General features: G+C 39.4%; 1 protein-coding gene across 1 annotated transcript in view; it reads right to left on the reverse strand.

Moving 5' to 3' along the window:
• The window catches only part of PIK3C2G (phosphatidylinositol-4-phosphate 3-kinase catalytic subunit type 2 gamma), a 203,409-nt gene that overhangs the window by 48,831 nt on the left and 138,868 nt on the right, over window positions 1-15,710 (reverse strand). Inside the window, exons 26-29 of the mRNA XM_058852977.1 lie at window positions 13,353-13,509; window positions 9,473-9,582; window positions 1,645-1,837; window positions 937-1,058 (exon numbers count right to left, since the gene is read on the reverse strand). Coding sequence (XP_058708960.1) covers window positions 937-1,058; window positions 1,645-1,837; window positions 9,473-9,582; window positions 13,353-13,509 — 582 coding nt within the window. The remainder of the gene's footprint in view (window positions 1-936; window positions 1,059-1,644; window positions 1,838-9,472; window positions 9,583-13,352; window positions 13,510-15,710) is intronic.

The following is a 15,710-nucleotide window of genomic DNA, read 5'->3' on the forward strand; positions in this document are numbered from 1 at the left end:
ACTTCATGTCAAATCCAAAGGCCTGTTTCAAGCCTATCACTTGAATCTCAGCTTGGTTCAAGTAAGCCACTTGTATTTTAAGCCAGCTTTTGTTTTTTTGTAGATTGAGCTTGAGAAAGGGTTTGTACCAGGTGAGTCAGAAGGACTTTGTACTCACTGATGTGTGCAGTATAATGTATATGATATATGTAGAAAAAATAACTCCACTTGTGGTTTTAAAGGCACGGACAATCATTACATAAGGTAAAGCTGGTTTATATAAGGCAGAAAAAAACCATGGGACTCACTACCCCAGGAAACTGTGAAGAAATAATATTCAGAAAATGAAAAGCAGGAATGGACATGCACATGGATAGTCAGTAATATTCAGAATTATTGCAACTAATAGCAGCAGATTTTTCAAAAGATAATAAACTGAAGGATGTGAGGTACAAAGTATTGGGGGCAGGACAGTACATAAGATTATTGTACATTTCTCAGCTGGGGGTATGTGCATCATGCTGTAAAAATGTTCATCATGGTGCTAGAGTCAGAGATTTCTCTTCTGACCCACTGCAAACATTCCTACATTGCTTCAACAAACAGATCTTGCCATAAGTTTTGATAAATATCATGAAGAAAATAAAAACTATTAAAGGTGCCTTTAATGAAGTCAACACCACTTACCCTTTAATTTCAGGAGTAGTTTTGTCAGACCCAAGCTGTTCCCCTTTTCTCCTCCAGTAAAAAAGGAACAATAAAATATGAAACTTAGACTGCCACAATGGTCTGTGATTCAGTTTCCTCTTGGGCTGAATAGAAGGTTTGATAGAATATGTTGCTCTGCCTTTGTGTTTCTAAAAATACATCTGCCGTGAATATTCTCACAGATTTATCTGAGCACAGAAGAGAAAACCACTTAACAGCAGAATAACATTCACTAATATGCTGCCTTACTCTGGGAGGGCATGAGATGGGAATTGCTTCTGGAGGTGGCTGTGAAGTTCTGAGAACTGGTTGAATGATTTTTCCACGAAGGTGACCACATTGCAGGTTTGCACCACCTGGATGAGATATACCTGTGTTGGGGAAAAAAGGAGAGGCAGAGGAATGATCAGAGAGGCAAATTAAAAAAAGAAAAAAAAAATGTACAAGAGAATAAGAGAATATACAGGGTGATTTTAACAAAGAAAAGCCTTCCTTTAATGTAGTGCCAAGTGCCAGAGAATTCAGTTTGTAATTCACAGTGTTTGCTGCATGGAAAGGGAAACTTGCCTGGGTAGCATACAACTCAAACACTGAAAGATCACTGCAGTGTGTGAAAACTAATAGTGCACCATTAAAGCATCATATAACAGCCTCCAATTTCTATTAGGCTTCCTAATTTTGTGCCATGCTTTCCTTCTGGATGCTTTAATTAGCTCTTGATTTATTTTCCACTATAGGGAATGAACAGTTCTCCTTAATGGCTCCCTGCAAATATCTGTCTGCCTGGTGTTTTTGCTCTCTGACAGCTCACTGCTTATGGCACCACTATTCATCCCATGATGCCTTTAATGTTGCACAAGCACATCTTCTGGAAATGAAGAGGGAGAGCACATAAGTTTTTGAAAGAGTCATTAAAGATCCAGGCAAATGAGGGCGAGCAAAGAACGCGATACATACGGAGTGAGGCTTTCTGCTGAAGCCCAAAACGGTGGCCCTTGCGATCGACCTCTGTGTGTCCAGCATCATCCACTCCTGGGGGACAGGCTCTGGAGCTGGAGGCTTTGCAGAGCTCCCCACTGACATCTGCACAAGCATGTGGATCAAGTTATTGAGTTTAACAGGAAAGCACTCCAAACTTTCCTTTATTTTCCTGAAGAACGAACAAACAGAAGAGGCGCTATTTATGCATTTTATTGTTTTCCGCTCCTTGACCCCTCTTTTTATGGATACAAGTCCAAAAAATCTCAAATTCTAAAGCCTACCTCACACACACACACACACACACACACACACACACACACACACCAGTCACTGCTATTTGCACTGCAGCACATCCAGCCCCTGGGCTCTGCTGCTTAAAGGAGCGTTCTTGCCACAACCTGCCTCAAGGCTTAGCTTGGAGCAGCTATTCCTCATGAGCTGGATACCAGCCTTCTTTCAGGCATCAGGGACAAGCAGAACATTTCCATGTGTGTTTTGAGGAGTCCCAGGGTTGAACAGCACATGCTCATTTTGCTGAGCAGGAGAGAAGGCGCTAGTTATGATTATATTTATTTTTGGTTGCACTAACCTCACATGGGCTTACACGTGTTTGCGCAGGGCTCTTGGATTCAATTTGTGATTTAGCTGAGCAGGATGTGTTGCTAAATCCTCCACCTAGTTCTTAAAAGCTCTATCCCTGTGGAACTGCTTAAGATGAATTTAAAAAAAAAAAGAGAGAAATTTTCTCCTGGTATCTCACTCCATCTCATCCCTGTGCAAGGGAAGCCAGAACACTGTTTTGATTTCCTACTTTTGAGATCTTTCATCAGCAAAGACACAATAGATACAAAAAAAAACCCTAGATAAACATGTACTGCAAATGGGAAAGTGAACTTGACCTGAGAAATAACACTACAACATGATCACAGGTTTCTGATGAGTGAGATGCAGTACTCATTAGAAAACACTTGCTCTCTTGGATTCACTTGCTAATTGAATTCTTAGGACCTATTAACTTCTAATGGTATTTTTTTTTTTGTTTCCCTGCTTATTTCTACAGCTATCTAAAGATATCCTGTACCTGTTCTGATGTTATAGAAAAACAACCCATTAGTTTCAAGTCATCAAGTTCAGCAAACCCTCTATCAAATTGTCAGGAGTTTGCTGTGTTTTCTTTTTCCCTTTATTTTTTTTTTTCTTCATGTTTTGGATTATATCTAACTAGGTTACAAGGGCTGACAACACCCTTAACCACCTTCATCATGCTTTTTTCAAAGCTGAGCAAATGCTTCGCCTGTCATTTCAAATTAGATTTTTATTCATGGGTTTCTGTGAGTGGGTTGGAATGTGTAGTGCAATCATTTGAAATCAACTCCATTCATCACATTAGCCTAATTTCCATGATCTCAGATGCTCTGGCTAAAATCTGTAGCTTCACATATGAAACCAAACCAGAAAGAATAAGGATTATTCTACCTACAGGCATCTCCCTAGCTGACCCCCTGAAATTCAGATTTTATTCAAAATACTATGTGAATTTATCACACACTAATTAAGTGTAGTAAACTAAGGAAAGATGAATATGTTCCTCTTAATGTAGCACATGGAAAGGTACCTCAGAATTGATTTAATTATCTTAATTATTAATTACATTCTTCAGAAACAGACACAAGCTATTTAATAAATTAAATTAACACTCTGATGTAAAACAAGAAAACAAATCTCATTTCAAAATATTAGTACAAAATCAATTCAGTGATGATTAACCAGGCTGCAGCAGAGGTGAACTCTTCCTTTTTTAACTCCTCTGTATTTAATTTAATGTGTAGTTTAAACACTTCCTAAATCACAGAGACATTAGGTTATAGAATCTGTAACTGGCCATATTATAGCAGAGCAGTTAGGGAATTTGCCACAGTACTGTAAGAGGCACGTTAACTTTGCAGCTAAACACACTGCATTTTAATTTACATAAAACAGGCCTCAGCTTGTAAATTACTACTAATTCAGACATCATCACTGCACAGAATTGCCTGATATCAAACTACCACTATTCCTTCCATGGGGCCATTAGGCTTCTAAAGCACTTTTAAAACCCAGATTGCTAATCACACACTCTAGATCTGAACAGAGCCTTGTGTTGTCATCCTTGCAGATTTTTCCTGTGAGTTATTGGAAATGATTACATCTAAAATCAAATAAAACCAGAAGTAGAAGTTGTTCTCTCCCCCTCTCTGTTCTGTCTGCACGCAGTCCTCTTTGCTAGGATAGGAAACATCAAGCAAACCTAATTCCATGTAACCAATGAAGAATTCAAGGCCTCTTTGCTAATCTGATGCCACCTCAGAGCATCTCCCCAGCAAGGTGGAACAGCTCTGCTCAGGGCTCTCTGCACTTTCTTTCAAGGGCAAATTGGCTTAAGGAAACCCTTTTTCGCAAAAACTGGATCCTAACTGTAAATGGAGCAATGGGGTACATCAAACATGTGTGCCTTGTCTTTTCACGACTTTGCAGTTTATTTTTGGCCTGGATTAGTTCAGTGACCCAGTTTATCACATTTTGATACCTGATTCCCCTTTCTGCCAGCACTTTTAAAGTTCATCCCGAGGACCAGCGGTGGAAGTTTCTCCTTGAGTTTTCCCAGATCCCCAAACACCTTCTTTTCTCTGTAGCCACATTAGGCTTAGCAATAGTTGAAAGAAATAAGGTCATGGGTGTTGTTTGTAAAAATCCTCCTTTTCCTCCCTGGCCATTACCACCTTTGCCTGTGCCCAAAGCTGGCTCTGCCTTCACAAAGATGACAAAAAAGTTTATTTATTTCAAAGCTCTGGTAGCCCAGGCTGCATAGAATATGAGTGCCTGATGGTCTAGAGATAGCTAAACTGAGTGAACAGTACAAAGGGTATCAAAAGCACAGGCTAATCAAAAGAAAACAGGAAACTGTCATTAACTAGAGTAATATTAGCAGTGAATCCAAATATTGCCAACACAACAAGTTTTCAGAGAGAAAAATGTTATTTCCCACATGAAAATAACTGTTTACCATGCAGATTGGTGTCTGACCTACTTCTCAGAAAATAAAGTTAAATATCTGTGATTATTGGAAAGTAATGACTTTCTGCTTTCCACCTGCTGAATTGACTTTGAATTTCAGATTTGGCTTTGGTCTGTCTACAGAGCTGTCAAATTACAGTATCAGGTAAAACACGAACAGACTGGCTGGCTACTTGTGTAAAAGGAGATGGATGAAAAGTTTGGCTAATGTTTTCAGGAGTAACAGGTGGCAGTTTGTGACTTTAGCTTTAGGAAGCAGACATTCCTTTTGGGACAGGTATTCTGAGGGCTGGTGCTTAGATTTTCCAGGGCACACCAGCCTTTATACCTAGCCCATACAACCAACTGACAAATTATTAAGATATTAAGATCTTAGTGGATATTTCTTTACCTTTCTTGATAGTATCCTGTTTCTCATTTCTATCTAGGCCTGAAAATCATTCAGAGTGTAATGAGCAAAATTTATTTTCATGGGGTTCTCAGATGTTAATGAACAGTGTTTCATTTGTATTCCACATCTCCATCCATGAATTTACCAAGATCCATTTTAAAACAACTTGAGTAGCATGCCCCCAGATTAACAGAGATTTTCAGGATATTACTGCTTTCAGCAACAGACCTTTTATAATACAAATTCCTCAAAAAACATTAATTCAAGGAGGAGGTCTGCCTCCTGTTCCTTTGGGGCACATAGACCACAGTCTTTACAAACTGCTTGAACAACACTGAAATAAAGATTAGTGTTGTAGTTTGGTCCATTCCCTTTCACATGCCACCAACTTTCACTGTGTTTCACCCATTTGGGAAATTTCTTGCTGAAATACCCTCAGCCTGAGAGACAGAGATGGGCTGATCAGTTTGAGGTCAGCATCATGTTTTGAAAGGAGTTACTGTGGATTGTCCAGCTTGAAACTGTTGGAATTTGTGGATTATGGATATGCTTGACCTAGGCAACAGCAAGTACCTAAAAAATGAGTCCATTAATAAATAAACAAAGCAGCTGACCCAAGCAGCACCTCCCTCCATCAGGCTGCTGGAGACATGCAATATGCTCCCCTGGTAATTGTCAGATCCACCCTACATCTCTTATTCATGGGTTTCTATGAGTGGGTTAGATTTCACACTGCAATCATCTGAAATCAACTCCATTCATTGCATTAGGCTAACTTTATGCTCTTAAAACCAATTTTAAATATGCATCCCTGTGCAGGCACATTAAAAATGTCAGGCAGCCTGCCACACCATGCTGACATTTGAAGACATCTGCAGAAAGCCATAGAGGGAATTTATATGCAGAGGTAAGATGGGTTTCCAGTTTCTGACAAAACTGTGTTGTCAGGGGAAGAGGAAAGGAGGGAGGGGCAAGGATCAAATTGAATTTCAAGGATCAAACTGAGTTCAGGGCAGATGCTGGGGAGACAACGCTGTTTCACTTGGCAGTAGGTGCACAGGACTGACAAGGAGACACAGAAACTCTTGTTTAACTCTCAATTGGTGCATTGTTTATCCACGATGGGAGGGTGTGACCTTGCAGAGAGCTGTGAGCCTGAACGCTGCTGCTCATCAGCTCATAACAGGGAGCTGACCCCGTGCGAGAAGAACTGCACACAAATGACACCACAGACTGTTGCACATGACTTAAATCAAGAATGAGACCAAAGGAATTTAGTAAAACACAGAATGCTTTACGAGCCTGAGAGGGGTCAGTACGTTACAGTCCAAACCCCGACACGATTGTTGGAGTTTGAGCCCAAAGAGGTGACGGCAAAGAACAAATTAACATCGCTCTGCCAGCAGCATTTGTGACATCATTCATCATTTCATGTTGGTTTTAAACCACACCAGGGCCAATGTCAGCGTTATTGCTAAACCAAACTCAGAAAATTGCTAAAAGCAACCCATTTCTAAAGAAATACAGAAGAATACTGTTCTCCTATTTCCACTAGCAGAAGATTGGGATTTTTGGTAGGCACGTTACGTGATTGAATCTGAAAGATTACAATAACTACCTTGTACTTAGAACAAGAAACAACTTTCTGTTGGCAACGTTTAACATTCCAATGACCACGCTCCTTGTCTAGAAAAGAACTTTTAAAAAACAATGAAGTGGTTTTGGAAGCAATTACAGAGAAAACGGAGCTACAAATTGTGAGGGATTTGAGAACTACTAAAAGTTGTGCTAATAATCAGAACTTCCAATTTCCTTCTCTTTTTAAGGGCAGCTTGAAAAATAGATACAGAAACAAGCCAGAGATTGACCATGAGACGCATGTGACTGGATTTTTTCTTGTATCAGTATTTGGTATAAAAAGGAGATAAGGAATAAAGATGATGTAGGTAACACAAAGCTCACAAAAATCTCAATATATTTAAATTCCTAAAGCCAGGTTGGAAAGTGCTTTTTTACAGGCAGACAGTCTCTGCATGCATCAAGCTATCCCAAAGTCTTTATTTTGAAAAGTGCCTGGATAAAATTTCTGGAAATTAAAATCCCACTAGACATGAGGCCTGATATTATCCCCATGTTCAAACATGCTGAAATGTTAATACATTTTTTGAATTAACACAAATAATGTACAAATGAATAGAAGCTAGAATAACAGAGAAAAGAGGCTGCAAGAGAAATGAGATCCATGGAAATTCATGAACTAATGTAAAGGGATTTTCTTCTTGCAAATGAGCATATATAATACAAACATATACTAAGAATATTAATGAATAAAATATGTGCTATAGCAATATCTGGCTTTTCTATGTGATGGTGTGATGGACAAAAACAAAGCTTCAGCATTTTGAAGAAAATTGGAACAATAGCTCTGGAGTTCACAGAAGGCATTTTAGGAGAAATTGCAGTTTCAAGTAAGAACAGAGACCACAGCAAACTGCTTTGTTGGTGTGCAGGAATTGAGTGGAATTTCTTTCATTTCCTTAACACCATCCCTAACAAGAAATCTAAGAGGAAGAAGGACACTGTGGCCTCTGAATCCTACCAGGATTTCCTAAGCCTAACACAAACCTCTACCAGGTAACAAAGCACTCCCAAAACATCACTGGCTTTATTCCACATGCTTTGGCTGAGGAAGACTGCAGGTGAATTTCCACCTGAAGTCCCTGACCCTGGAAAGAAGGTGTGTGGATATCCAGCTCTGCTCTGAATCAAGTCTTCATCCTTACTCCTGCAGCTGAGCAAGGCTGCAGTGATGCCAACCCCAGCTCAGAACTGAGTCAGCTGAAAGCTGATCCTTTCTGCATCCAGAGGGGCACCAACTCTGAGCTTTGCATGGCACTGATGCAATTTTCACTCTGAAGACTCAGATTTTCCTGCTTGTTTTGTACATTCCAGCCCATTTTCACTAACTAAACAAACTGGGTATTTTACCCACGAGAGACAGACACAACCACCTGAACTAGTTGACAGTCGAGACTTTTACAGTTTAATTAGAAACTGTAAGTTTCCTATTTGAAGTGGAAATATAAGCCTGTACTTTGGAAATATGTGAAATTTTAAAGGAAAGGCTAAGGTAGGAGTTGATGGTAAATGTGAAGACTTAATTAAATTTTAAAATAAAACAATCTTGCTAAGGGGCAGGAGTGAAAGCGCATGAAAAAAGCAAGTGTTACAGGAAAAGTGTTACTCAGTGCTATGCTGTGGGTAAAGTCATGGAACAATAGTTTTGTTTGACAAGTTCTTCTCTTTCATTTTTTTCAAAGAAAGGTCACCCTCTCTTGGTCTCTGCCCCAGCCTTCTCCAAACTTGCTGCCTTGGTTTCCTCAGATTCTAGGACATGGAAAAGAGACATATAAACAGCACACTTTTGATTTCCCAGCACTTTCATAAGGTCAGGAGAGTCAGGGTTGCTTTGCATGTGTAGAGGGTGCCCAGGAAACACGGATTCTTAGTCCTTGGGAAATGATGGTGCTGCTCAGGGCACACTCTGGCTCTGATTTTGTCTTGTGCTGTGCCTAGAATTTCAAAGTGGATTTCCAGTTCTAGATAGGTCTCCACTCATTTCATCTACAGCCTCATCACACCAACAGCTGGAATGATACGTGATGCAAAACCTGACCTGAAAGATCAGGACTGAGGGCCTTTTTGTGATTTTATGCATATGATTTGTGATTTTATGCTCCTCCTCATTAATCCCCAGTTATTATCATAAACAGGTGAAAGGTTCCATTACCCTAACACAAATGAAGATTTAAATTTACCTATATCCACACAAGGATACCTATATCCTGTTCTGTGGTTGATCTGTTAATTGTTTAAAAGCAAGAACCAGCACTGTTTTGCAGATGGAGAAACTATGGCTAGCAGAGGGAAAGTGACTTCTCTGAGGTAACACAGAAGGTCAAAAGAGGAAAAGGAGTAAAATACAGAAATTGAAGGCTCTCACTCAGGCTATTAATAGGTTGAATCTCTTTAAGCAGTCCAAATCTGTTTTCATTCAACTGCTGCATTTAAAAACAGAGAGAAAATGCTAGATACAAATCAGGATGGTTCCACCATGAAAGCCTAAGAAACTTCCAGGCACTGAGTGACTCATTACAAGTGTACCACAAAGGCACAACTGTTTCTTCCAGAAATTTGAGGAAACTGGTTATAACATGCATAAGGAATGAGCTTTTAAAAGTAAACAGGTGAAGACAAATCATCTTTTTGGTCTTTTTCCTGATTAATCTTCTTAACATAAGAGAAAAATTGATTAATCCCTGAAGAAAACAAAGTTTCTAGATTATATTCTGGTTTTACCTTGTAAAGTAACTTGTAGCCTGGAGATCTGAGTCCTGAGGACGGAGGTTATCATACACATATTTCAGATCCTGGATGCTGTTTAGCTCAGGCAATCCTGCATGCAGCATCTAAATGTAAAGTCATATTAGGTCATTAGTCCACTGTTCTATTGAAAAGAAGTTTAAACTAAATGGGTCTAAGTGAGCGAAGAAAGGTTTTACACCAAAATAAAACAGTAAAACAGTTGTGCTGATTTGAAAAGTGGTTCTGATGCTAGAGCAATGCCTGGAATAATAAAGTGAATATATTGCACTGTAAACCTTCACACTGAGGCACCTGAAAGAGGCATGGGTCAGCATCCACAATCCATTTTAGTTATTTATTTTCTCTTTGGATACCATAACCTCAAGGTGTGCATTGCTAAGCCTCCTTCAGATCCTCCTAATGGTGATAAAGGGGAGGTGACCAAATCCAGCCACCTGAACAATAGCAACCACACTTCTGTTAAGCTCACAGTGTTGCCTTAGCCCTAATTCAATTTAGCACAACATCACCCTCTCATTTGTAACTCCTGGTTCCACCATCACTGCCCTGGGCTCCTCCTGCAAAGGCATCACAGATCAGAGGAGGAGAAAATCTTCTCCAGACACTGATTCATGGCAGCAGCCCTGGGGTGGGCAGTGAGCACTCTGGAGCAGGTATCATTCTCCATCGATGAGGGACAGAACTGTTCTAGTTAGCCAGCCAAATTCTAGTTAGTCAGATTAAATTCAAAAACCAAATAATGCCAATATTCTCCTTTCAAAGTAAAAACTCGAGGGGATTAGACAGCTCAGTGTGTCCAATTGCCCGTACAGCTCTTCTCCAGGCATCTTCAAATGCCAACAACAACAATAAATTTACTCACTTCAAAACCTACTGATTTTTCTCAGCAATCACAGCAAGTTGGGAGTGAAGCTTTTTTTGTGTAATGCAGAAAAACATCACTCCTTCAGATTGCTCAGATGAAAATGTATCTGAATTTGCAGTCACTGCTGTGGGTTCTTCATTGATATTTATGTCTAGCTCAGACAGAAAGACCCACTGAGTTTTTCAAGTAACAGCAAAGAAAAAAAGGAAGCAGAGATTTTATTTTAAGGTTATTCCTTCAAACATTCTCAGCATTTGTACATTTTTTTTTTGGCATTATGAGGAGAATCTTGCTCAGCCCCATTCCAAGATACCACTGTTAGATTTCTGTCTTTGCAGAGTTTTGACTGACAAGGAACAGAGGGGCAGAAAGCTCAATGAGGTGAATTAAAGTGGGTTGACAGCAGGGACAATAACAATATTTAGCACTGAAGGACACACAGTGCTTATCAATATACCTTCAACCCAGTTATAGAAGATGATAACAACTCCTGCCCCCTTTGGATTTAATAACAAAAAAAAAAAAAGGTAAACAAAAAAGGCTGTTGTATTGGCAAATTAAGCTCCTTGCCCTTCACCAGAAAAGGGAGTGATAAAGTCCATTTTAATAACTTTCTATATGAAAAAATCTTTATTAGGGTAATGGAGTTTGTATTTCTTTAAAGTAGTCAGAAGGTGTTTGTGTCCTGCCATCACCCTCCTTATAATAGTTCACATCAAATCTTTAATGAGAGTAAAGCTGATGAACTACAGTCATTTTCACAGCTGAACTCTGCCAGAAAACTCTTGAGTCTCCCACAGATGTTTCTGCTTTTGAAAATGATGGAAACTTCATGGATTATTTCTTACTCCCAGTAGCAAACATCAGTAGAGCTTTAGAAGAATGCTGCTCACCGCCAAGAAATAACACTAATTCCCAAACTGGGCCAAAAATCCCTCAATTTGTTCATAATCATGTTTGCTAGAAACCACTAATTGTCACTGATCACCCAGGGTGCAGTTTACTGTTCTGTGAATGTTCTGTGCATTCAATGTAATATTCTGTGAAGGACTCTGTTTTCTAGAAACAATCTTATTTTAGTTTTTTTTTTTGAACTGTGTTTTACAAATAGCATCTGAGAAAACAGATGGGGGAATAGAATTAAAGATTAATGAGGCAGGTTTCCAAAGAGTGAGAGAAATCTTAGACTTTCACTGATACACATAAGCAGTGATTCGTTAACCTTATCCCTCCATGATGACATCTGAAACTCTGTATGGAAATTAATTCAAAGTAGAACTTCACAGTCTGTTTATTTTTTACAGAAATGACCCATGGAACTGAAAGATTTTGATATTTACAGCTTCTGACCAAAACCCCACTTCAACAAGTGCAGAAACAGACTCACCTTTCCAAATATTATTGGCAAAATCAAGGTGCTCCCAAACTGGTCTTGCTTGCTTAATTCCTTTTGCTCTGAAGAGATTGTCCATGGGGTGTGAGTGTGCTGCCAGTTATTTTTCAATTATGAAGTGCAACACAACTGACTGAGCTGCAGCCTTCTGACAAATATTAAGACAAATCTGGATGCTGACTTTCAGCTCAGCTCTATTACCTCCTCTACAAGATCATCAGAAACAAGAGATGCAGCACGTCCTGAATACAGACAAACCTGAGCTTTGGCCAGGCAGAGAGAGTTATTTCAGATCTCCTGCTAGGAGCATTTCCCAACCACGCTCTCTATTATCCCAGAGTAATCTGGCATCATTATCTGCCACTTGCAGAAAGAGGGACTGCACTCCTGCAAGGAGATGAGCAGGAGAGGTGGCTTTATTTGCAGCACGCAGTTTTAGGCGACCTCTTCAGAAAAGCAGGGATTACTGCTGTGGATGAGAGAACAGGCTGATCCTGAGCTCTCTACAGGCTCTTTAACTTGGACAGGATCTCCTACAACCTCACTCTGTGCAGCTTCCAGAGGAAAATTGTGCTTTATGGTGGGAATGCAGTTTTGTTGCACCTTTGTGGCTCCTAAGCAGCAGGTTCAAGGGATCAGGAGCAATCCCTCCTGCTCCATAACAGGGAATCTCTCACTGAATCACTGCACGAGAATCCATGGACAATGTGGAAGAGGCAAGGGGAGAGATTCTTTCAATTTCTCTTGCCCTTCCCCATTGAACAAGTTGGAGATGATAAAGTAGTGTTTACAGAGCAATTCTTAAGCAGTTCCCCAATCTCAGCAGCTTTGTTTATAAATCCATGTCGACTTTTTCATGCACAGACCACTCCCTTAGGTCGTGGGGCCCTGCATACAAATTCTGGATTGATATCTTAGCCAAGCATCTTAGCAAATATTAGTAAATGTAATATTCTCCTTGTACCCATGATGGGGAAAATCATTAACCTTTCCCACACAAGTAAATAGAGGCGTAAGTCAGATATGGAATTCCCCACAGCACATGAATCAGTGGGAATACTTAAGGATAAAAACTTCTAGAGGCCTTAAAAATCTACACAAAGTTTTAAAACTGGTGTGAATATGGGCACTGCTCTTTCTTTCCTGTGTTTGCTATCCCAAGAAAAGCCTGTGGAAATGTGCAACACCCCCATTCTAAAGGCATCATTGTGCTGCTAAGGACTGTCAGATCACCCACCATGTGAAATATTTAGCTTAATTTGTCTTGTAGACATGAACAGGAATGGTAAATGAACACCTAGAAAAAGGGCTGAGTGAAATTCCTGAATGCAAAACTTTTACTCAGATTTTTCTGTAGTTTTCTGCTATTTTGTAAAAAAAGAATGCATTATGAAATGGAAAAACACCAAGCAGCTTAGCTTTCCTTTTCTCAGAAATCAGTACTGAAAGTGGAGAGCTTCTTTGCACAGGAAGTGCAGCTCTAACATTATCAGCTGTGCACCTGAAACCTCTTCAAATTATAGTGCAGAGAGGTGGGAAAAGGGAAGAGAACCCCAGAGCAAATTGATTTTTGGTTTCATCCTCGAGCTTCTTACCATCTCTAGCAGGTTCAGGAGTAGCTGGCTGTGTTTCCTGACTATATTGTAAGCTCGACAACAAAGCTCCACAAACTCCTGAAAACGCTGTGGGTTTTTTCCACCCTCTGTTATGAAATACTCCATCTCTGATGTGAAGATGAAGGGAGCTCTGTCCCTGGAAAAGAGAACAATTACCTGAGGAACTTCACCCAAAACAGCTAATCATGCAAGACAGTAAATATTCGTAACTCATTATTCACATTTGTGCTTTCCAGTATTATCTTCATCATTATTTCATCTCTCCCTTTCCCAGTGTGGAAACCTCTATTGCTCTGTGTGGTGTCACTGACTAATTGGGACAGAGACAGGTTTGACAGCAAGAGCTTCCTGGTGAGAAATCCAACAACTGAGCAAGTGTTTTCTTCTGGCTCTTTGTTTTTCTTTAATTTCTTGACTCCATCCTGAAAGTGAATCTGGAAACAAGTTCTCTCCTGGTATTGAAATATTTAAAAGTTGTTCTCAGAGAGGGTGGGTTATAAATATCGACTCCCTGCTAGGCAAGAAGGGAATTTCAGAAAAAGGCCTACACCTCCACAATCCAACAACAAGAAAACCCCAAGGTATGATGCTATCATTAAATATACACCATCCTGAAGAGATGTTTCTGACTCCAGTTAAAACAGAATATAAATACATTGTCTTGTTTTCTCTACAGTTACTCTGTGTGCACCCTTGGGTAAATAAGGTGCAGAATCTGACAACATGGTTTGCCTTTTTTTTTTCTTATCACCAGCATAGTTTGTGGCTATGGCATGCTATTTCAGAAGAAAACAGATTAGCCAGGCTTCTCCTAACAATCCTATCACTCAGTAGTTCCAGAAAGGCCTGATAAACTGCATCCTCACACAGAAAAACCTACTGCAGTGATTTACTCATCACAACTGTGTACACAGAACCATGTAAACAGATTAGAGGGCTCTATTCCAAGGCAATATTCAGTCTGTTAACTCTTAATTCGAAATAAATTCAAATAAACTCAGTGTTCTTGGTAAGTTCAAATGCAGAAATAAATTTCAGGACGTCTTGCTAAAACCTCAAACATGGGCTGAGTCAACCCATTGCTTCCTGATGCATTCATAAATGAGACAGACGAGCTTTCCTGGAGTTTTTCTCATCTTCCCATAAACGTGCCTGCCTTACATTACTGCAGAAACTAAAACAAGTTGGCATGAGATTTTAGGCTACAGCTGGAAGTTAAAGTCACAACAAAAGCTCAGGTGGCTTCCCACTTTTATATTTGGAAAGGCTTCCATGGCAGCTAACTCTGAATCCTCATCTCCCACAGTTGTCTTTCACCTCCAAACAGTCCAGGCCACTAGGATGGTTTTTAAAAAAAAATATATCAAAAGATATTCAGTTTAGCAAAGCAGTACTAGGCATGATGAAGGTCCACAATAAAAATTCTTTCCCTCCACATTTTTCTGTACGATGTAAGATGTGAGTGCATATTTGGAGGGTTTTATTAAAGTGTGTGACTGTTACACAGTTATTGTGTACTTTTGGGCTGTAGATCTCAAGGAATTACAAACCTGTGTCTATTACTGATTTCTGAGAGTTCAGATTTTCCCAGAACCTTCTTTCACTCACTCATTCATTTGTTTTTTAGCTTATTTTTTATCAGTGCTTTCACTCACTCATTCATTTGTCTTTTAACTTATTTTTTATCAGTGATATTTAAAATACACATTAGATGTTAAATATATTGATACAATTAGAATAATGAAATTAAATTTGTTGAAGCCCATAGGAAAGAGAGAGAGAGAAAATTATCAGTGTTAACATCTTGATGTATATGTGACAGAAGGCCAATATAAATCTGAGAATGTCTAAACCCCAAATTTGTTCTTGGGCTAAAATATTCCAAGTCAAAAACTAGTGCTCTAAATATGATGCATTTAATTCAAAATTCATAGCTGATTTCTGATGTCCAGCTGCATCAAGAGACACAATTACACCATGAAAACACAGCCCTTTCTGAGCTAGTCCAAGTCTCCCACACTGAGCTACTTGAGCTGAAAGCAGATACTGCAATCAGAAATTACTTTACTGGAAGAAATATGGTTTTTAACGTTGCTGGGTTGGGCTGTGGGCCAACTTCCCCATAATGTAATGATTGCAACATTAGTCATTTCTCTTGCTGTTGTTGCTAAAGGATCTGTGTGAACACACAACTGATATTTTAATATTTACATTGTTTAGAGATTAATTTTGCTTGTGGGATGACTGAATGCAGTTTTACAAGGTTCTTAAATTTCTCAGTGTCTTTTGTGAATATGTTCTAGGGCATTAGGCCAGTCCTCCCTTGTCAACATATGA

This window comes from Poecile atricapillus, chromosome 18 (genome assembly GCF_030490865.1).
Source record: "Poecile atricapillus isolate bPoeAtr1 chromosome 18, bPoeAtr1.hap1, whole genome shotgun sequence".
NCBI lineage: Eukaryota > Metazoa > Chordata > Aves > Passeriformes > Paridae > Poecile > Poecile atricapillus.